This window comes from Oncorhynchus tshawytscha, linkage group LG20 (genome assembly GCF_018296145.1).
Source record: "Oncorhynchus tshawytscha isolate Ot180627B linkage group LG20, Otsh_v2.0, whole genome shotgun sequence".
Lineage (NCBI taxonomy): Eukaryota > Metazoa > Chordata > Actinopteri > Salmoniformes > Salmonidae > Oncorhynchus > Oncorhynchus tshawytscha.
This window is the reverse complement of record NC_056448.1, coordinates 20,433,930-20,456,114: the sequence shown is the minus strand read 5'-3', so window position 1 is coordinate 20,456,114 and position 22,185 is coordinate 20,433,930. Positions and strand designations below refer to the sequence as shown.

The following is a 22,185-nucleotide window of genomic DNA, read 5'->3' as shown; positions in this document are numbered from 1 at the left end:
GGTTTGAATTCTCTTTTCTGGATTTTGATAATTAGAGGGTATCCTTCTAATTCTGCTCTGTATGCATTCTTTGGTGTTTTACGTTGTACACTGATGATGTTTTTGCTGAATTTGCATGCAGCAGCTCAATTTGGTGTTTGTCCCATTTTGTGGGATCTTGCTTTGTGAGTGGACCCCAGACCTTACAACCATAAAGGGTAATGGGTTCTATAACTGAGTCAAGTATTTTTTGCCAGATCCTAATGGGGATGTCGGATTTGATGTTCCTTTTGATGGTGTAGCAGGCCCGTTTTGCCTTGTCTCTCAGATCGTTCACGGCTTTGTGGAAGTGACCTGTGGTGCTGATGTTTAGACTGAGGTAGGGATAGTTTTCGAGATGGAATTTGTATTTGTAGTCCTGGCAACTGGACCTTTTTTGGAACACCATTATTTTTGTACACTGTCAGGACCCAGGTCTGACAGAATCTGTGCTGAAGATCTAGGTGCTGCTTTAAGCACCAGATCATCAGCAAACAGTAGACATTTGACTTCAGATTCTAGTAGGTTGAGGCTGGGTGCTGCAGACTGTTCTTGTGCCCTCGCCAATTCGTAGATATATATGTAGAATAGGGTGGAGCTCAAGCTGCATCACTGTCTCACCCCGCAGCCATGTGAAAGTAAATCTGTGTTTTTGGACAATTTTAAGAGAAACACTTATTGTTTGTGTACTTGGACTTTATAACGTCATATGTCTTTCCCCCGTCTTTCCATCCATTTGTATAGCAGACCCTCATGCCAAATTGGGTCAAACACTTTTTTTATACCAACAAAGCATGAGAAGACATAGCTTTTGTTTTGGTTCATTTGTTTGTCTATTAGGGTGAATACGTGGACTGCCGTACGGTCATTTGGTAAAAAGCCCATTTGACATTTGCTCCGTACATTGTTTTCACTGAGGAAATGTAGGAGTCTGCGGTTAATGATAATGCAAAGGAATTTCCCAAGGTTGCTGTTGATGAATATCCCACGGTAGCTATTGGGGTCACATTTTGTGGATTGGAGTGATCAGTCCTTGGTTCCAAATATTGGTGAAGATGTAAGAGAGGACAATGTTAAAGAGTTTAAGTACAGCCAATTGGAATTTGTGGTCTGTATATTTTACCATTTAATTTAGGATATAATCAACACCACAGGCCTTTTTGGGTTGTAGAGTTTGTATTTTGTCCTGTAGCTGATTCAGTGTAATTGGAGAATCCAGTGGGTTCTGGTCGTCTTTAATTGCTGATTCTAAGATTTGTCATTGATCTTGTATATGTTTTTGCTGTTTGTTCTTTGTTATAGAGCAGAAAAGATTGGATAAGTGGTTTATCCATACATCTCCATTTTGGATGGTAACTCTTTGTGTGGTTAGATTCTATGGATTATTCAATTACATTGAGCTGATTTCTGTGCTGTTCATATTTTCTTAGTGTATTTCTGTACTGTTTTAGTATTTCACTATAGTGGAAGGCGTAGGCTCAGGTTTTCTGGGTCTCTGTTTTTGGTTGGATAGGTTTTCTTTCTTAGATTTTTGAATTCTTCATCAAACCATGTATCATTGTTGTTCATTTTCCTAAGTTGTCTGCTTGACAATTTATATATTTGAAATGTCAAATATACTGTTTAGGCTTTCTACTGCCAAGTTCACACCTTCACTATGGCAGTGAAATGTTTTGTCCAGGAAGTTGTCTAAAAGGGATTGATTGTGTTGTTGCTCAATAGTTTTCTGGTTGGTTTCTACACTACTTTCCTCCTTAATATTATGCAGTTCCTTTGGCTGTGATGCCTCATGATTGAGTATTACTCTGTTCAAGTAGACTGTGATTTTGCTATGATCTGATAGGGGTGTCAGTGGTCTGACTGTGAACACTCAGAGACTCTGGATTGAGGTCAATGACAAAGTAATCTATAGTGATACTGCCAAGGGATGAGCTGTAGGTGAACGTACCATAGGAGTCCCCTCGAAGCCCCCTCGAAGCCTACCATTGACTATGTACAGACCCAGCTTGCGACAGAGCTGCAGGAATTGTGAGACATTTTTGTTGGTTGTTTTGTCGTTGTTGTGTCTAGGGGGGCATATTGGGGAGGGAATGCTGTCACCTCCAGGTAGGTATTTGTCCCCCTGAGTGCTGAGAGTGTCAGGTTCTTGTCCAGTTCTGGCATTTAGGTCACCACAGAAGCGTACATGTCCCTGGGCCTGGAAATGGTTGATCTCCCCTTCTAGGATGGAGAAGCTGTCATCGTTAAAGTATAGGGATTCTATATAGGCAACAGACATGAGGACTTTTCTCTCTGTTAAGATAGTTTTCTTATTAACTTCTGGCCAGATGTAAAATTACCCTGTTTTGACTAATTTACATTTTTTTATAGCTTTGGTACTATTTTAACAAGTATGTGGTAAATTTTCAAATCTTAGTACAAAACTCAAAACAGATCATCAAAAAGGCTGTTATTTCAGGTGGTGGCCATAGGACCCGTCAAAGAGGTGGCCACAGGACCCGTCAAAGAGGTGGCCACAGGACCCGTCAAAGAGATCTAAGAGGTGGCCATAGGACCCGTTAAAGAGGTGGCCACAGGACCCGTCAAAGAGGTGGCCACAGGACCCGCCAAAGAGGTGGCCACAGGACCCGTCAAAGAGGTGGCCACAGGACCCGTCAAAGAGGTGGCCATAGGACCCGTCAAAGAGGTGGCCACAGGACCCGTCAAAGAGATCTAAGAGGTGGCCATAGGACCCGTCAAAGAGATCTAAGAGGTGGCCATAGGACCCGTCAAAGAGATCTAAGAGGTGGCCATAGGACCCGTCAAAGAGATCTAAGAGGTGGCCATAGGACCCGTCAAAGAGATCTAAGAGGTGGCCATAGAACCCGTCAAAGAGATCTAAGAGGTGGCCACAGGACCCGTCAAAGAGATCTAAGAGGTGGCCATAGGACCCGTCAAAGAGATCTAAGAGGTGGCCATAGGACCCGTCAAAGAGATCTAAGAGGTGGCCATAGGACCCGTCAAAGAGATCTAAGAGGTGGCCATAGGACCCGTCAAAAAGATCTAAGAGGTGGCCATAGGACCCGTCAAAGAGATCTAAGAGGTGGCCATAGGACCCGTCAAAGAGATCTAAGAGGTGGCCATAGGACCCGTCAAAGAGATCTAAGAGGTGGCCATAGGACCCGTCAAAGAGATCTAAGAGGTGGCCATAGGACCCGTCAAAGAGATCTAAGAGGTGGCCACAGGACCCGTCAAAGAGATCTAAGAGGTGGCCATAGGACCCGTCAAAGAGGTCTAACAGGTGGCCATAGGACCCGTCAAAGAGATATAAGAGGTGGCCATAGGACCCGTCAAAGAGATCTAAGAGGTGGCCATAGGACCCGTCAAAGAGATCTAAGAGGTGGCCATAGGACCCGTCAAAGAGATCTAAGAGGTGGCCATAGGACCCGTCAAAGAGATCTAAGAGGTGGCCACAGGACCCGTCAAAGAGATCTAAGAGGTGGCCACAGGACCCATCAAAGAGGTGGCCATAGGACCCGTCAAAGAGATCTAAGAGGTGGCCATAGGACCCGTCAAAGAGATCTAAGAGGTGGCCATAGGACCCGTCAAAGAGATCTAAGAGGTGGCCATAGGACACATCAAAGAGATCTAAGAGGTGGCCATAGGACCCGTCAAAGAGGTGGCCATAGGACCCGTCAAAGAGATCTAAGAGGTGGCCATAGGACCCGTCAAAGAGATCTAAGAGATGGCCATAGGACCCGTCAAATAGATCTAAGAGGTGGCCATAGGACCCGTCAAAGAGATCTAAGAGGTGGTCACAGGACACATCAAAGAGATCAAAGAGGTGGCCATAGGACCCGTCAAAGAGATCTAAGAGGTGGCCACAGGACACATCAAAGAGATCTAAGAGGTGGCCATAGGACCCGTCAAAGAGATCTAAGAGGTGGCCACAGGACACATCAAAGAGATCTAAGAGGTGGCCATAGGACCCGTCAAAGAGATCTAAGAGGTGGCCATAGGACCCGTCAAAGAGATCTAAGAGGTGGCCATAGGATCCGTCAAAGAGATCTAAGAGGTGGCCATAGGATCCGTCAAAGAGATCTAAGAGGTGGCCACAGGACCCATCAAAGAGGTGGCCATAGGACCCGTCAAAGAGATCTAAGAGGTGGCCATAGGACCCGTCAAAGAGATCTAAGAGGTGGCCATAGGACCCGTCAAAGAGATCTAAGAGGTGGCCATAGGACCCGTCAAAGAGATCTAAGAGGTGGCCATAGGACACATCAAAGAGATCTAAGAGGTGGCCATAGGACCCGTCAAAGAGGTGGCCATAGGACCCGTCAAAGAGATCTAAGAGGTGGCCATAGGACCCGTCAAAGAGATCTAAGAGATGGCCATAGGACCCGTCAAAGAGATCTAAGAGGTGGCCATAGGACCCGTCAAAGAGATCTAAGAGGTGGTCACAGGACACATCAAAGAGATCAAAGAGGTGGCCATAGGACCCGTCAAAGAGATCTAAGAGGTGGCCACAGGACACATCAAAGAGATCTAAGAGGTGGCCATAGGACCCGTCAAAGAGATCTAAGAGGTGGCCACAGGACACATCAAAGAGATCTAAGAGGTGGCCATAGGACCCGTCAAAGAGATCTAAGAGGTGGCCATAGGACCCGTCAAAGAGATCTAAGAGGTGGCCATAGGATCCGTCAAAGAGATCTAAGAGGTGGCCATAGGATCCGTCAAAGAGATCTAAGAGGTGGCCACAGGACACATCAAAGAGATCTAAGAGGTGGCCATAGGATCAAAGAGGTGGCCATAGGACCCGTCAAAGAGATCTAAGAGGTGGCCACAGGACACATCAAAGAGATCTAAGAGGTGGCCATAGGATCTGTCAAAGCGGTGGCCATAGGACCCGTCAAAGAGGTGGACATCAGAGAGAGGGAAGCAGATGGCATGGAAAGGTTGTGTCTCATGAATTCCGGGCCATCATCATTGGTCATGTGGTAAACAGAGGCCTTACCATGGCAGAGGCTGCCGGATTAGGTCACCCCAATCTGAAAAAAATAAACTGGCAATTCGATAATGAGAACATTCCACCAAGAAAGCCGGTAAATCTGCAGGATATGCACTCTCTTTTACCATTACATTTACTGTAAATTACATATTGTAATGCATGTACATTCACTAAACATGTTACAGTATTCTTACAGTATGATCTATTGACAGTATACTCTGTTTATACCCTCAGAGTTTACAGAAGTCCCCATGGTGGTTGCCATGTGCTGACCGACCAGCAGAAGTGGGCAATGGTGGAAATGGTGAGGGCCAGGAATGACATACAGTACGGCTGTCTGAAATAAAGCAGGCCATTGAGGAGAACAATGACACCTTTGCCAATGAGGCATCCATCAGCCTACCAACAATCGCTCCCCTTCTAAAGAGGCACCAGGAAACACTTTTACCTGGTGCGCTTTGAGAGAAACAACGACTGGGTGAAACAACTGCAGGCCTAGTATGTTCAGATACAGCACTATATACTGTATTACTGTTACTATTTGATGCACATGCTACTTCACAATATCATATTGGAACTATATTGTAAAAAAAATAACTAACCAAAATATATTTTTAGAAGGTGATGGTTCTTGATGCAGCTTTGAACCATCACAAGTTAATATTTGTTGATGAAGCGGGCTTTAACCTGGACAAAACTTGGCGCCTTGGGCGGAACCTTATTGACCAACGGGCGACCGTCCAAGTGCCTGGACAACGTGGGGGAAACATCTCCATGTGCACAGCTATCTCTGAAGATGGTATGGTAGGAAGTAGGCCATGACTTGGATCCTACAACTCTGCACACCTCATTGTGTTTCTCTATTAAATTGAGCAGGCTTGTCAAGGTGAAAGGGTCACTTATGTCATTGTGTGGGACAATGTTAGGATCCACCATGCAGAGGTGGTTCAGGCATGGTTTGGGCCCATTCCCGATTCGTGACCCTATACCTGCCCCATACTCTCCTTTCCTTAACCCTATTGAGGATTATTTTTCAGCACGGAGGTGGAAGGTGTACGATCGCCATCCCCATGAACGTGCCATCCTCCTTCTGGCCATGGATGAGGCATGCGATGACATCACTACAGACCAATGTCAAGCTTGGATTTGGTTTTTCCCACGGTGCATGAACAATGAGGACATTCACTCGAAAATAATTCATGGCCAACTGCTCAAGACAAGCTTGATTCAAATGAATGCGTGCTAAACATAGATTTTTAAATTTTCATTAATTTAATTTGTTTCATTTCATTTCTTACATTTAGTTATAGACAGTACACCTATGTTGCAATTGTATCTGAACAAAATTAAATAAATGTTGCATTAATGATTGTAGAGGATGTCTTCATTGATCACATCTTTGATTTCACATTCAATATATATCATGGAAATTCTAGATTTTCTGACAGTTTTGTTGGGTAATGTAAGTAAGTGTGTTGCGTAATGTGCAAACTGTAATCTATTGTCATTTACAGTACTGTAGCATATTACTTTCAGCACTTCTATGGGCGAATTGCATCTTTTGCCATTAGATAAAACTGGTAGGCAAAACTACAACTTTGAAAATATATCATTATGTTGTGTTTTGGCAATTAAAAGAATGTACTCATTACATTTCACAATTAACTTATATTTTGAATCAATGGTTGTGTGGTGAGAGATGTTTACAATCCAAATGAATGCACAATGACAAGTTTTGAATGAAAGACTGGCTGCGTTACAACTGTGACCCGTTTTGAATGAAAGACTGGCTGCGTTACAACTGTGACCCGTTTTGAATGAAAGACGCTGCGTTACAACTGTGACCCGTTTTGAATGAAAGACGCTGCGTTACAACTGTGACCAGTTTTGAATGAAAGACTGGCTGCGTTACAACTGTGACCCGTTTTGAATGAAAGACGCTGCGTTACAACTGTGACCAGTTTTGAATGAAAGACTGGCTGTGACCAGTTTTTACAACCCGTTTTGAATGACCCGTTTGTGACCCGTTTTGAATCTCTCTGACCCGTTTTGAATGAAAGACGCTGCGTTACAACTGTGACCCGTTTGTAGTCTCTCTCTCTCTCTCTCTCTCTCTAAATAAATAAATAAATAAATAAAGAGCCTTGGTGGTTACAGTATGTTCTTTAGAACCTCCTCTCCGGTCATAATTGTTGCCCTGCAACGTGTCTGATATCTCTGTGCTAATTTCAGACAGATATTGTTGGTGTTGGCATTGCTATTATTGCCCCATAAAGTCTCTCTATTTCAGGAGTGTTTTGACGTGCAATCTGGCCTTTTAACAACTCCGGCACACGTCCAAATCATATCGCCTATTAATTCTCCACAGTCGGTTGATGTATGCATTTTATTAGTGAAAAAGCTCAGGGGAAATCACAATGAAATACACACATGACGAGGAGGGAGAGATGTAGATGTGGACCGTTTTTTGTTGTTTTAAAACAAAGATGACTTCATGCTTCCTAATACCACCGACTTGAACATGGCACCGCTGCAGCACAATCACAGTAACACCACAACAGGTTTCTGTTCTGTGAGTCTAAAGTTGTTTTTTCAACTTTCAAAATAAGTTCAAAATATATTAAAAGTTTACTGAGACGGTTTAGAAAAAACCTTTTGAATGTATAGGCTAAAGAAAGCATATAGTCTACGTTCATTTCTCATTTTCATCTACTTTTTAGTTATGTATAGCTTAACATTATGATTGCATTATGAAATTGTCAATTAACTATTTTCTATTGATGTGCAGCTGTTCCTTTTCTGAATTGCAATTCATAGGCCTGCCCTCTGCGATAGAGCTCTACAAATTGATTTTGAAATAAGACCTTTGCTGCCATCTAGGGGACAGCTGATATACTATTTATATGTACTGCAACAGCTGTACACATCTGTCTAGGAAGATAACTGTAGCAGATGCTACTGCTAGAGATGGATGCTTTTTAACTTTCAAAGGATACATCAAGATGTCTTCGTACTGTCCTAATTTATTGTGTATATTGTTTCAGCATCATATTGCATTTCATATAAAGCCTGCAATGCTCTCAAATGGCTCACATAATTTCCCTGATTGATGGATTTTATTTTAAAGTTGATCTATTATCTGGTGCAGCCAGGATTTTAAGAGGTGTACAAATGGAACAATTCTGAAAGTATTCAAAAAGCAGAAATAATCAAATTATGTATAATGCATTGGCCATTATATTGTAGTATGTAGTTTCTATACTGTAGTTTCTATACTAAATGTAGTTTCTATACTAAAACTAGAGACAGTATTATACAAATGAACAGACATTACATTTTATACTACAGTATTCAATACATCATATTATGAAACTTCATATACCATAAATATCCCCACTAATATAACTGCCAACCACTTTCGGACCCTGTCCCAGCTGCAGTTGCAAGAACCAATGAAAATAGAGGTGGGTGGGAAATAAGTATTTGCTGGCGTTACGTCAACACCGCAGTCTCGCAGCAGCAGACCTACCATCCCCTGTGCCTTGACAGACCTGACATTGCAAGGTAAGATTTCAACCGAATAAAACTAGAGCTTTAGCTAGTATATAAATGTGAACGCATGACTTTTAAAATTGACTCAATCATGAATTCTTTCCGGACTGCCCCAAACAGGAAGTCACATCGCGATTTCGGGAGGCCTCCCACTAATCAAGCTGTCTAGCACAGCTTGCGCTAGAGTCAACACAGCATCATGCCACAATATTAGAAATTATTAATTGCAGGTAACCAGCTAGTGCGGTTGTCATTTGCATTGGCCGTGTAGTGACAGCTTGATTCGAGCAATCTCTGTTATGCTAACAACACAGCTAGTAGCTAACACATTGGCAGCACAATCACACAAACTAATGTCGCTGCATTCGTATAGCTAACTAGCGAGCTAGGCAGAACACTTATTGGTTGTCTGTAGCTAGCGAACTGATTCTGAGAAGTTGTTCACTTAAAAGCTGGCTAGCTTCAGCAATCTAGTGTTGAATGACTGCTGGCTGCTGCTAGTGCTGTCCAGAGGCAGTGCTACACTCCCCGCACTTCAATTATATAGCCAGCTAAAGTGTACAGTATCAGTGGTTCCCAAACTGTGGGGTGCGTCCTCATATCATTTTATTTGTATTAAAGAAGCACTAAATGGCTTTAAACGTACTCTTGAAAGTTGCACAAGGTGACATTTTAAAATTGGCTTTGCATCATCAGTTCCTTTTGTCATGTTAGTCATTGCATATTTCTAACTTGTCAAATGCCCAGCTAACATATTCTATTTGTTTTTTAGCCCATATATATTGTTATTGTTTTGACACTTTTATATCACATGAATACACAATAGATGTGGCAAAACAAGAAACGTCCCTTTATCAGGACCCTGTCTTTCAAAGATAATTCATAAAATTCCAAATAAACTTCACAGATCTTCATTGTAAACGGTTTAAACACTGTTTCCCATGCTTGTTCAATTAATCATGAACATGCACCTGTGGAACGGTCGTTAAGACACTAACAGCTTACAGACGGTAGGCAATTAAGATCACAGTTATGAAAACTAGGACACTAAAGAGGCCTTTCTACTGACTCTGAAAAACACCAAAAGAAAGATGCCCAGGGTCCCTGCTCATCTGCGTGAACATGCCTTCGGCATGCTGCAAGGAGGCATGAGGACTGCAGATGTGGCCAGGGCAATAAATTGCAATGTCCATTCTGTGAGACGACTAAGACAGCGCTACAGGGAGACAGGCCGGGCAGCTGATCGTCCTCGCTGTGGCAGACCACGTGTAACAATACCTGCACAGGATCGGTACATCCGAACATCACACCTGCTGGACAGGTACAAGATGGCAACAACAACTTCCCAAGTTACACCAGGAACGCACAATCCCTCCATCCGTGCTCAGACTGTCCGCAATAGGCTGAGAGATGCTGGACTGCGGGCTTGTAGGCCTGTTGTAAGGCAGGTCCTCACCAGACATCACCGGCAATAATGTCACCAATGGGCACAAACCCACTGCCACTGGACCAGACAGGACTGGCAAAAAGTGCCCTTCACTGATGAGTCGTGGTTTTGTCTCACCAGGGGTTATGGTTGGATTTGCGTTTATCGTCGAAGGAATGGGCGTTACAGCGAGGCCTGTACTCTGGAACGGGATCGATTTGGAGGTGGAGGGTCCGTCATGGTCTGAGGCGGTGTGTCAGAGCATCATCGGACTGAGCTTGTTGTCATTGCAGGCAATTTCAACGCTGTGCATTATAGGGAAGACATCCTCCTTCCTGTAGATATACCCTTCCTGTAGGCTCATCCTGACATGACCCTCCAGCATGACAATGCCACCAGCCATACTGCTCATTCTGTGCGTGATTTCCTGCAAGACAGGATTGTCGGTGTTCTGCCATGGCCAGCGAAGAGCCCGGATCTCAATCCCATTGAGCACTTCTGGGACCTTTTGGATCGGAGGGTGAGGGCTAAGGCCATTCTCCACAGAAATGTCATGGAACTTGCAGGTGCCTTGGTGGAAGAGTGGGGTAACATCTCACAGCAAGAACTGGCAAATCTGGTGCATGTACTTAATGCATCTGGTGGCCACACTAGATACTGACTATTACTTTTGATTTTGACCCCCACTTTGTTCAGGGACACATTATTCCATTTCTGTTAGTCACATGTCTGTGGAACTTGTTCAGTTTCTCAGTTGTTGAATCTTATGTTCATACAAATATTTACACGTTAAGTTTGCTGAAAATAAACGCAGTTGACAGTGTGAGGAGGTTTCTGTTTTTTGCTGTGTTTGTATAGAATTGCAAGAATTTACAACTGCAAAATGTGTAGAATTTCTGGAAATATGCTTTAAACCTGCAAAATTCTCTCCGCCAATGAGATGTTTGAACAGTTTGTGTCATGGACAGTGCTTCTGCCCATAGAAATAAACGCGGTGCTCACGCAGGGGCGCAGGGTGTTCCCCAATGTTGGAAGGGAGCCCCTGAGTTACAGTATATGTTTCTCACAGTGACTACTAACTAGAGGTTGACCGATTAATCGGAATGGTCAATTAATTAGGGCCGATTTTAAGTTTTTGTAACAATCGTAAATCGGTATTTTTGGACACCGATTTGGGCTATTTTTTTTATTTTAATTTTATTTTTTTACACGGGGGGCGACACGTCTGGCACTGCAGGATTTGAGTCCCTGGCGGCGTAGTGTGTTACTGATGGTAGGCTTTGTTACTTTGGTCCCAGCTCTCTGCAGGTCATTCACCAGGTCCCCCCGTGTGGTTCTGGGATTTTTGCTCACCGTTCTTGTGATCATTTTGACCCCACGGGGTGAGATCTTGCGTGGAGCCCCAGATCGAGGGAGATTATCAGTGGTCTTGTATGTCTTCCATTTCCAAATAATTGCTCCCACAGTTGATTTCTTCAAACCAAGCTGCTTACCTATTGCAGATTCAGTCTTCCCAGCCTTGTGCAGGTCTACAATTTTGTTTCTGGTGTCCTTTGACAGCTCTTTGGTCTTGGCCATAGTGGAGTTTGGAGTGTGACTGTTTGAGGTTGTGGACAGGTGTCTTTTATACTCATAACAAGTTCAAACAGGTGCCATTAATACAGGTAACGAGTGGAGGACAGAGGAGCCTCTTAAAGAAGTTACAGGTCTGTGAGAGCCAGAAATCTTGCTTGTTTGTAGGTGACCAAATACTTATTTTCCACCATAATGTGCAAATAAATTCATAAAAAATCCTACAATGTGATTTTTCTGGATTTTTTTCCTTCTCATTTTGTCTGTCATGGTTGAAGTGTACCTATGATGAAAATTACAGGCCTCTCTCATCTTTTTAAGTGGGAGTCATTGCACAATTGGTGGCTGACTAAATACTTTTGCCCCACTGTACATGGACAATTATTCTGTTGATGCTTCCTCTTGTCATGGCTTTTTGATTTATGACCGAGTGTCAAAACCCCAGTTCTAGATGTCAGTCCGTAGTGGGACAAAAACATCTGTTTTAAGCAATCAATTTTGTGAGACCGTGATGACTATAGTATTAAAAAGTTTAAAGTTTAACATAAATCGGCAGTGTATGTCCTGTAATTCTTTTGTGGTGAATACTTTAGTCTGTGTCACTTAATAATACTTGGTCCACCATAGTAAATAGCCATAATATAAAATAATTCAATATTTCAATTAACAATGATAGTAAATGAAGCACACAGATTTTTACAACAATGACATCTATTTCTCACTAACCACGGAGAGAGTAAATACAATTATCCTAAACACAATGTAACCAGGCACTAGACGAGCTTCCGTAGTGATTGTGCCACAGCCTGAACCTTTGACGTCCCTTTTTTTTTCATTCCTCTCCCCTCAGGTGTGAACACGACGGCGGCAGCTTCACCAGCTCTGGACCCGGACCTGCTCCGGGAGGTTCTGGAGTGCCCCATCTGCCTGGAGACTTACAACCAGGAGCAGCTGAGGCCCAAGCTCCTGCAGTGTGGCCACACAGTGTGCAGACAGTGTCTGCAGAAGCTGCTGGCTAGCACCATCAACGGCGTGCGCTGTGCCTTCTGCAGCAGGGTCTCCTGCATTAGCAGCTTCTCCCAGCTGGCTGACAACCTCACTGTGCTCAAGATCCTGGACTGGATCAGCTCCTGCACCACCGCCCTCATGTGCAAGTCCTGCCGCAACCGCCTACCCCGACAGTACTGTCTTGACTGCGGCACCGTGCTCTGTGACCTCTGCAAGACTGAGGGCCACCTGCAGCAGGGCCACGCCGTCCAGCCCATCCGGGTGGCTGCTGAGCAGCGCCGGAAGGACCTGGGCGGTAAACTGGCGTCCCTCCACAAAGCCATGGACCACATCCAGCAGAAAAAAGTGACCATTGACAGTGTGACAAAGAACATGCGGGTGAAGTCCCGGGCAGTGCAGTAACGGCAGGCCTTCGCTGCCTCCATGGCCAAGGTGGAAAAGCTGAATGGGCACATCCTTGAGGAGCAGACATACCTGCTGAACCTGGCCGATGCGACTACCTCACCATGCGGGTGAAGCAGAGCGACATCACCCTGCTGGAGGGGGAAACGATGAGGAGGAGCTAGACCTGAGGAGCAGCCTGGACCTGCCTACGCTACTCAAGCTCCAGGACCCTGAGCTGGTTGATGACCGAGCATTGCGTCAGCATCAGCTCATCACCAAGCCCTGCACCGTCAACACTGATGAGGGGCTGCTGGAGTTTAGCACTGGGGATGGGGTTGATGCCATGTGCGGGACCATGGGTGTTGTAGGGGCCCCGCTGGACCTGTATAGAGACATTGATATGTTAATGTCTGTAGAAGAGGCTGTGTATGCCTCCCCGGGCAACTTTAAGTCCATGGATGGGGGGGGCAGCAGCTCGGGGCCACAGCACTGCCAGTTTGTAAAGAAGATGGGTTGCAAGGGCAACCTGCCGGGGATGTTCAACCTGCCGGTTAGCATCTGCGTCACCCCGCAGGACGAAGTCCTAGTGGCCGACCAGGGGAACTACCGCATCCAGATCTTCAACCGCAAGGGCTTCCAGAGGGAGATCCATCGCAAACCCCAGCAGCATCGACCTGCCCAACCTCATCCCGCTGTCCATCGCCATCACTCCGCAGGGCCTTATTGGGGTCACTGACAACTACGACAACTCAGTCAAGGTGTACACCATTGACGGCCACTGCGTGGCCTGCCACAAGAACCAGCTAATAAAGCCCTGGGGCATTGCAGCCATGCCCACGGGTCAGTTCGTGGTCTCGGGCGTGGAGGGCGGCAAGCTCTGGTGCCTGGCCGTGGACCGCAAAGTGGGCGTAGTCAACTACAACTGTCTGTGCTCGGCAGTGCGGCCCAAGTTTGTGACGTGCGACGCATCGGGCACCATCTACTTCACCCAAGGATTGGGCCTGAACATTCAGAACCGCCATAATGAGCACCACCTGGAGGGGGGCTTCTCCATCTGCTCGGTGGGGACGGATGACCAGCTGGGCAAGCATCTCAGCCACTTCTTCTCGGAGACAGAGGACTTCCGTTGCATCACGGGAATGTGCATAGATGCCAACGGGGACCTGCTGGTGACGGACAGTGGCAGGAAGGAGATCCTGCAGTTCCCCAAAGAGGGCGTCTTTAACGTGCTCATCCAGGAGGGACTGACGTGCCCTGTGGCCGTCACTGAGAAAGGACAGCTGATGGTGCTGGACTGCTGGGACCACTGTGTGAAAGTCTTCTCGTACCCACAGAGGAGACGCTTCTCCACCTGCTAGGTGCTAAGAAACTACAAATCCAATGTGTGTGTGTGTGTGTGTGTGTGTGTGTGTGTGTGTGTGTCACTTTTTAATATAAATGGCTGCGTTCCAAACAACTTTTGCTCCTCCATGATCTGATTTCTAGTCAGTGCTTAGCAGGTCATATAATGAGTTCCTGATCCCCAGTCAGTCAGTGGGACTGGCTAGGAGCACACTGGAACCAAGACGGTGTTTATCTACAATTTGAGCTGCCTCGTTGATTTGATGGAAGTTGTCACATTGGGGGTGGGGGGGAAACTGGTATGTCAATCAACGCACAACATTTTTAATATTTTAACTGCTGTACTGTACAAAATATTAGGGCCGGGTTGATACCTGTATTGCGATACTCATTAGTATCGTAGCAAGGACACAAAACACGAAGCAAATGTAACTTCTTTGGGAAAACGGCCCTAATGTTGGAAACCAACATTATGTTGTCATTGAGTCACATATTATTTTCCAATCTATAGAACGCTATTTTACATAAAGCAGGTTTTTAAAGGACCAAAGAGTTTGGTCTGCATTGTTTTTATTTTATTTTTACCATTGGATTTATTTTTGATACTGGTATCGTCACAGATGTACAAAATGATATTTTCTATTTACTAAGCCTAATGGCATGGCAAGAAAATGTATTGCAAAAAAGAATAGCGCTTACAGGCTGCCTTTATCTATTTAGAAGGCATGTCTAATCAAACCTCTAATTTGAATCTATAGGGATGGGATCATGGACTTGATCGTTATAACCCAGCCATCCAATATGCACAGTTTATTCTAAAATAAGTAGAAATAGGCATATATTTCCTATTAATTGTTTCATTTCCATGATTGTTGCAGAATACATTCCTCACCTTTTCTGACTGATGGTTTCATACTCGCAAAGTAGCCTGTCGTCTACGTCTGATCTCTTATTTAATTGGACCCATTTCGCAGGTGTAAATAAAAATGCTATTTCAAGTTTTTTGCTCTATGCTATCCGGAGCATAGTTTAAAGCTCGAACAGATGGTTCAACTTTTTCATTTACGTCTTTGTCAAATGTATCGCGTAAACAATATTTAATTTATAAACATAATACATATTTTCATAGTCATTGCTGAACAAATTCTTCCACTTTTTTGTTTGTTTTTCTGGCCATGATGGGTTCATATTCCTGAAGTAGCTTTAGACTACAACAAATGAACATCTCTCGGTTTAATCGGGCCTATTGGATTGGCTTTTATTTCAACGTTTTTTGCTTTGTGCACCCGAAAGGTAGCGCGGTTTAAACTATACTGTATAGTCTAACAGACAGGGTTTAGAATATACAGTATATCTTTTTCACTGAAGTGTGTAGGCTACCACTGTAAGTAGGCCTACTGTAGTTTTATATTTTTACAATGTTTCAGAATTCGCGGGTAGTGCAGCATAATTAAGTTCCGGAAAAAGTAAACAAAGTATTATTGAATGATCTACAGGTTATAACAATTTCCAATGATTTCTTTATTTCAGATACAGAAAATGTCACTGTAAAAGTTTAAAACATTCTGCCAACACCTCCAGAGACATTTGATCGAGTTCGTCATTGCTATTTCCTTTAAACTTCCATACGTAACATACAATTTTTTTCAGTGATTGTGTGTTTTCATTTCTTGTACTCTCATGAGACATTTGTGAGATCATATTTGTCAACACACCAAAGGATTTAAATTCAGGATATCATGTCAGGCAGCATGCTAACCTTGTCACTGCATTAGTCTGTCACTACAAAATTATTTCTCAAATTATCATTACAGATATTCCAAACTTAACAATAACAAGACTGTTCCTGTCTATTTTAATGGTGATTTTATTTTATTTTTTTACATTAAAAAAGAAATCAAGTTAATTGCAGGATTTGCTTGGATTAATGGCAAACATTTGAAATTGCTCAAATTGAGCTGTAATTTAAGATGTTTTATACCAAAAGCATTACAAGAATATCGATGTCTTGATTTTGTCCAAAGTAACAGCAAGCAAAATCTGGTAAATTAATAAAGTGCACTTTCTTTAACCTCAATGTCAAGTTGTTTTGACATCGCATTGTTGTTTTTAGCTCTATAGATTATTTGGGATATTTTCAGTGGATTTTAAACGCTTTCAAACAATGCGATTAATCACATAAAAAATAAGTGTGCACTTCAATGACAAAAAGTTTACTTGGGTTAAAGGCCCAATGTAGCCATTTTCGTATCAATATCAAATAAGGACCTTACTGTAAGATTTACATTAAAATGGGCAAAATTACGTTTTTATTTTTGAGGGAACTCACTATTATTGGTATATTTACGGAATGGTGACGTCACAATGGAAAGCACACACATAGAGAATGATAGAGGCCTCTAGTGGCCAGAATTCAGTTTTAGCATATGCAGCGCCATTGAGGACTTCCACCATTCTAATATAGTCAACTGGGTGAGACTTCCAACTTCATTGGCTGATCCCTCCTTGTGACCCTGTTGGAGACTACTTTAAAATGGAGATAGCCTCAATGGCACTGCCCATACTGTCACAGACGCCATAATAGTACGGATACAAGGATGAGGCCTCTCTATGGCCAAAACTCCCGCCCATGCAAATCAGCTGCTTTAGAAGGTCCTGTGTAGAGTTTCTTGTTGAAAATACAATAACTCAACAGTTGTAAAATATGATACAAAATAAATGAATTTAAACTCCGCTGGGCCTTTAATTGATTAACTCGGACAGCCTTCATTTCTTTAGACCTACATGTAATTGCCTATTTCATTTGAGTTTTTAATTTTTGTTATACTACTGGGTCTTCTGAGTGTTCTGTATGTGTGTGTTGAACTAACCCATGTGTCTTTCAGAAGTTTCGCCTTTGGTGGAGGCAGTGACTTTACAGTGTGTGTGTTACTATCGTATCAGATGAGTTTCTGTGTAACGCGAGTCTCAATTTCATGTTTGTAATGTCATCTATTTAGTGCAATAAACCCAACATTAATGAAGATGTGCATGTTGGGGTTTCAGATTCTCTTTGGAGAATCTTCCAGGCAGGAATTTACATTGTAGGAAGAACACTGATTTCACTGTAATGTGAACATTTAGAAAAGTAATAACTCTTTGTGCAATACCTTTGGTAAATACTTTAGAAATATCTGCGATGCAGCAACAACATTTATTTTCATAAATGATTCAAGGCATGTGTCTTTGTATTCCGGTGTTTACAGGACATACTTTGAATCCATTTATTTGGTAAAAGATACATTATTTTCATGCTATTCACAGCCCTCACCCTGTCTGTCCAATTCCATTTTGAAGGTCTCAGTGGCACAGCATAGTACTGTACGAAAGCTCTTTCAGGTCTTGCCTAATGTTTATGAAATGAATTATGAAATGCTACCGAAGGTTCTCAGAGAGGCTATTCTCGGCTCTGTCTCAGGGGCTAGGACTAGTTAAAAATGAGGAATCATGTCTGCTATGAATCATATTTCTATCTGCAGCGTCCTGAAAATTGTACCATATTGAATAAACCCCATTTCTCCTCCCCAACATTTCTCTGGGATTTAATTGACCAATTTTACGTCTATTGATAGTCTACTCACCTGGATCCCTGGGTCTAAATTGGTCACTGATTACAGTATTATTTGTGACATGTGCATCATATGCAGTTTCCCCCTCTCACCTTTCTGGTACTGCAGCCAGAGCTGCTGTTGAGCCTTCTTGCTGGGGAAGTAGATGGTGCAGCTGAGCTCGGAGCCGTAAAGGGCCTCGGATACGTAATGGCTGCCGTACTGCTGGATGAAGGACAGCAGCTCCTCTCTGGTGCTCTCTGCAGTCAGTGTCTTCAGAACCTTGGAGAAGCCTGGGAACCAGGAAAGTGTGGAGGGGAAATAATGTGGAACAAATGGAATTGTAGTTATAGCTGAAGCCAAAAAAAAGGGGCTTTGTAAATGCGCTAAATACAGTACTATCCTGTATGGTTTTCCCTCTGAGTTTTCAGTACAATATGATATAGTGTAGTAGTAGTTAACTAGGCTCACCAGGAAACAGGACAGTAAATTAACACTCCATACCAGACCTGGGTTCAAATAAATATGTATATTGTTTTATATACGGTGCTTTCAGAAAGTATTCACACCCTTAGATTTTTTTCTCCACATTTTCTTGTATTGCAGCCTGAATTTAAAATACATTTACATTTTGTGTCACTGGCCTACACACAATATCGCATAATGTTAGTGGAATTATGTTTTTCAACATTTTGACAAATGAATACAAATAAGAAGCTGAAATGTCTTGAGTCAATATGTATTCAACCCTTTTGTTATGGCAAGACTAAATAAGTTCAGGATTTTTGAATGACTACCTCGTCTCTGCACCCCACACACAATTATCTGTAAGGTCCCTCAGTTGAGCAGTGAATTTCAGACACAGGTGCAACCACCAATACCAGGGAGGTTTTCCAATGACCCACAAAAGGCACCTATTGGTCCAGTAGATGGGTAAAACATTTTAAGAAGCAGACATTGAATATCCCTTTGAGCAGGGTGAAGTTATTAATCACACTGTGGATGATGTATCAATACAACGATACAGGCTTCTTTCCTAACTGATTTGCCAGAGAGGAACGAAACCGCTCAGAGATTTTACAATGAGTTCAAAACCGTTAGAGTTCATTGGCTGTAATAGGAGAAAATGTAGGATGGATCAACAACATTGTAGTTACTCCATAATACTAACCTAAATGACAGAGTGAAAAGAAGGAAGTCTATACAGAAAAAAAAATATTCCAAAACATGCATCCTGTTTGCAATAAGGCACTAAAGTAAAAATGTGGCAAAGAATTTAACTTTATATCCTAAATACAAAGAGTTATGTTTGGGGCAAATCGAACAACACATGACTGAGTACCACATTCCATATTTTCATGCATGGTAATGACTGAATCATCTTATGGGTATGCTTGGGCAAGGACTGGGAGGTGTTTCAGGATAAAAAGAAACAGAATGTAGCTAAGCACAGGCAAAATCCTAGAGGAAAACCTTGGTCAGTCTGCTTTCCAACAGACACTGGGAGACAAATTCACCTTTCAGCAGGACAATAACCTAAAACACAAGTCCAAATATACACTGGAGTTGCTTACCAAGACAACATTGAATGTTCCTGAGTGGCGTAGTTACTGTTTTTACTTAAATCGGCTTGAAAATCTTTGGCAAGACTTGAAAATGGCTGTTTTAGCAATGATGAACAACCAACTTGACAGAGCTTGAAGAATTTTACAATCCAGGTGTGCAAAGCTCTTAGAGACTTAAGTATTCACACCCCTGAGCTTTGCACACCTGGATTGTACAATTCTTCAAGCTCTGTGTTTCATTTCAATACATTTGCAAACATTTCTAAAAACATGTTTTCACTTTGTCATTATGAGGTGTTGTGTCTAGATGGGTGAGATTTTTTCCATTTAGGCTGTAACAACAAAATGTGGAATAAGTATGAATACTATCTGAAGGCACTGTAAATACTTATTTTCTGTGTACTTAAGTATTTTCAAATAATGTGGCCTGAATCAACTACTTCTATTTAAGTCTTTTCAAATCATTTCCTATAAATAGTCTACTATTTGAATTATTTTCAAATACTTGCAAGGGAGGGTATTTGATGTATGCATGCATGACTAAGTCACTTTGGATAAAAGCGTCTGGTAAATGGCATATATTTGAGTCAGTGTAGTTGAGTATTTTCAATGCCAATACTTTCCAACTGTATTTCCAAATACATTCCAACATTCAAGTACTTGTCCTTCCAAATAAAACAAATCTGAATACTTACTTCGAAATGTATGTGAAAGGTATTTTAAATAGTATTTGAACCCTGGTCTGCTTCGTACCTGTAGACAAGGTGATGGCGCTGAGCTTGACTTTGTACAGGTTGCTCCTCACTCTCCACTGCTGAACCATGGGGTAGCCCATAGCCTCATTGAACTTAGCATCACCTGCAATGGACATAGACATATTAACATAGTTATGAATAACTTCCACAATATAAGTAGGCCCACATTTTTTTCATAAGATTTGAGTAAATAACTCAGTTTCACATTAACCATGCATTGAAAGCTATGGATCATTTGTGTCGGAGTTTGAGTTATAGAAGCACATTTGTAACTGCCTCAAGTGCATTAGCTAGCTTTGTCTCCCTCACACAAACTGTCCGTGTACAGTGTACATTCTGTTGTTTTCAACAACACCATTTGTCTTAGTACGAAAGTTCCCACCCCGTGTGTAATCAATGGCAGACGGCCGCAGTAGCCCCAATTGAATTTCCAGCATTAAGGCGAGAGCAATCTCGCCTCCGTAATTGCATTATCAAACTTTCATATGAGTCTGGCACAACACAGGGCCATTAGAACACAGGAGCGAAGAGAACAACAACTAAATCCTCCCTTAAACCTAAAGCACTTATTTATTCCCAGTGTGTGTTTGGAGAGGAGTAGCAGACACTCATGGGAACTAGTCACAGGCCAACGGGGAGCGAAGTGCTGCAGCCAATTCAGCTAATGGACGGATTAGGGAGTAGTCCTGAGGTGCGGTTTCAAGCCAACTGACAGAGTAGTCTCGGCCCCCACAGGGGATGTGGGAAGGGAACACGGGGTGAAGAAGGTGCAGGTGTCAGCCTTTAGAGGGCCTGGAGAGGTATGCAAGTGAGTGTGTGCCTACTGAAGAGACTTTGGGATGTCAGGAACAATAGCACAATACAGTGCACTGGGAACAGTGTCATTCTAGCTGACCCTGCACTCTGATGTCACTCCTATGGATTTACTGAGCAGAGAATGCTGCATGATTTCTCAGTATTGAGCTTACAGGAAATTCAGCCGTAATTGGAAAATTACTGTAAATCCTGGACGAAGTAGATACTCCTACATTTTTTGGAAGGAACATTTGAGAAAAAATAAGGATATTTGATGATGAAATATAGGTTACGTACAGGATATTTTCTGTACACACTGGTATGAGTGTACAAAGATGGATGAGGCAGGCTAACACATGTACACACACACACACACACAAACACACACCTGTGAGGAGCTGTACATTGGACAGTGGCTCAGACAGCACTCCTCTACACTGCTCCTCCACAGGTAACGGGATAACCATCAGTCCATCTGCTAGCTGGGGGAAGTCTTTGATGAAGTTGTTGTCCCTGAAAGAGAGCAAGGGAGACAGAAAACCAAAAAAAGAAAGAAAAACACAAAAACCAGTCAGCCTTGTGAGACACTGTTGGATTTTCATCTCCTCCATCAGAGTGCCTAGTGCAATAGCGTGGCTTATCTCATCATTCATCATCCCTTCTCTCCACTGTGTTTCAGACGCTCCAACAGAGAGGGACAGGTGGTGCAACCTGATAGTCATAGACACAGTGCAAGACAACTAACACTGCATGGAGAGCTGGAGAGAGATTCTCAGATCAAACAACACCTTCATATTCTCTCATCAGGGCCGGTTCTAGCCTTTTGGGGGCTTTTACACGTCATTTTGTTGGGAGGACCCCCATCCCGCAGGCAAAAAAATTTCATGGCCCTGCTTTCGTCAGGATGCAGAGAAAATGTTTCCATTTTAAAGCAAGTTTGCTGCAATTCTACAAATTTTTCCATGGAGCGGAGATAATATTTTAGCAATTTTATAACACATTTCATGCAATTCTAATTGAGTGACTGTAGGTCGGGGGCCCCATATCAGCCGGGGGCCCTAAGCAACCGCTTATGCCTAGAGCCGGCCCTGTCTCTCATCACAATGTCTGGGAAGGAAGGATTACAGAGGCTTTAAAGAAAATGAATGTTCACACTTGAAGCTACTAGATACAATTCAAGAGTGAAAAATGCAAT

General features: G+C 42.9%; 1 protein-coding gene and 1 pseudogene across 1 annotated transcript in view; one reads left to right on the top strand and one right to left on the bottom strand.

Moving 5' to 3' along the window:
- The window catches only part of LOC112219326 (astrotactin-2-like), a 407,720-nt gene that overhangs the window by 93,271 nt on the left and 292,264 nt on the right, over window positions 1–22,185 (bottom strand). Inside the window, exons 14-16 of the mRNA XM_024380472.2 lie at window positions 21,379–21,503; window positions 20,194–20,298; window positions 17,989–18,168 (exon numbers count right to left, since the gene is read on the bottom strand). Of these exons, the coding sequence (XP_024236240.2) occupies window positions 17,989–18,168; window positions 20,194–20,298; window positions 21,379–21,503 (410 nt within the window). The remainder of the gene's footprint in view (window positions 1–17,988; window positions 18,169–20,193; window positions 20,299–21,378; window positions 21,504–22,185) is intronic.
- Window positions 8,450–17,311, top strand: LOC112219325 (annotated as a pseudogene).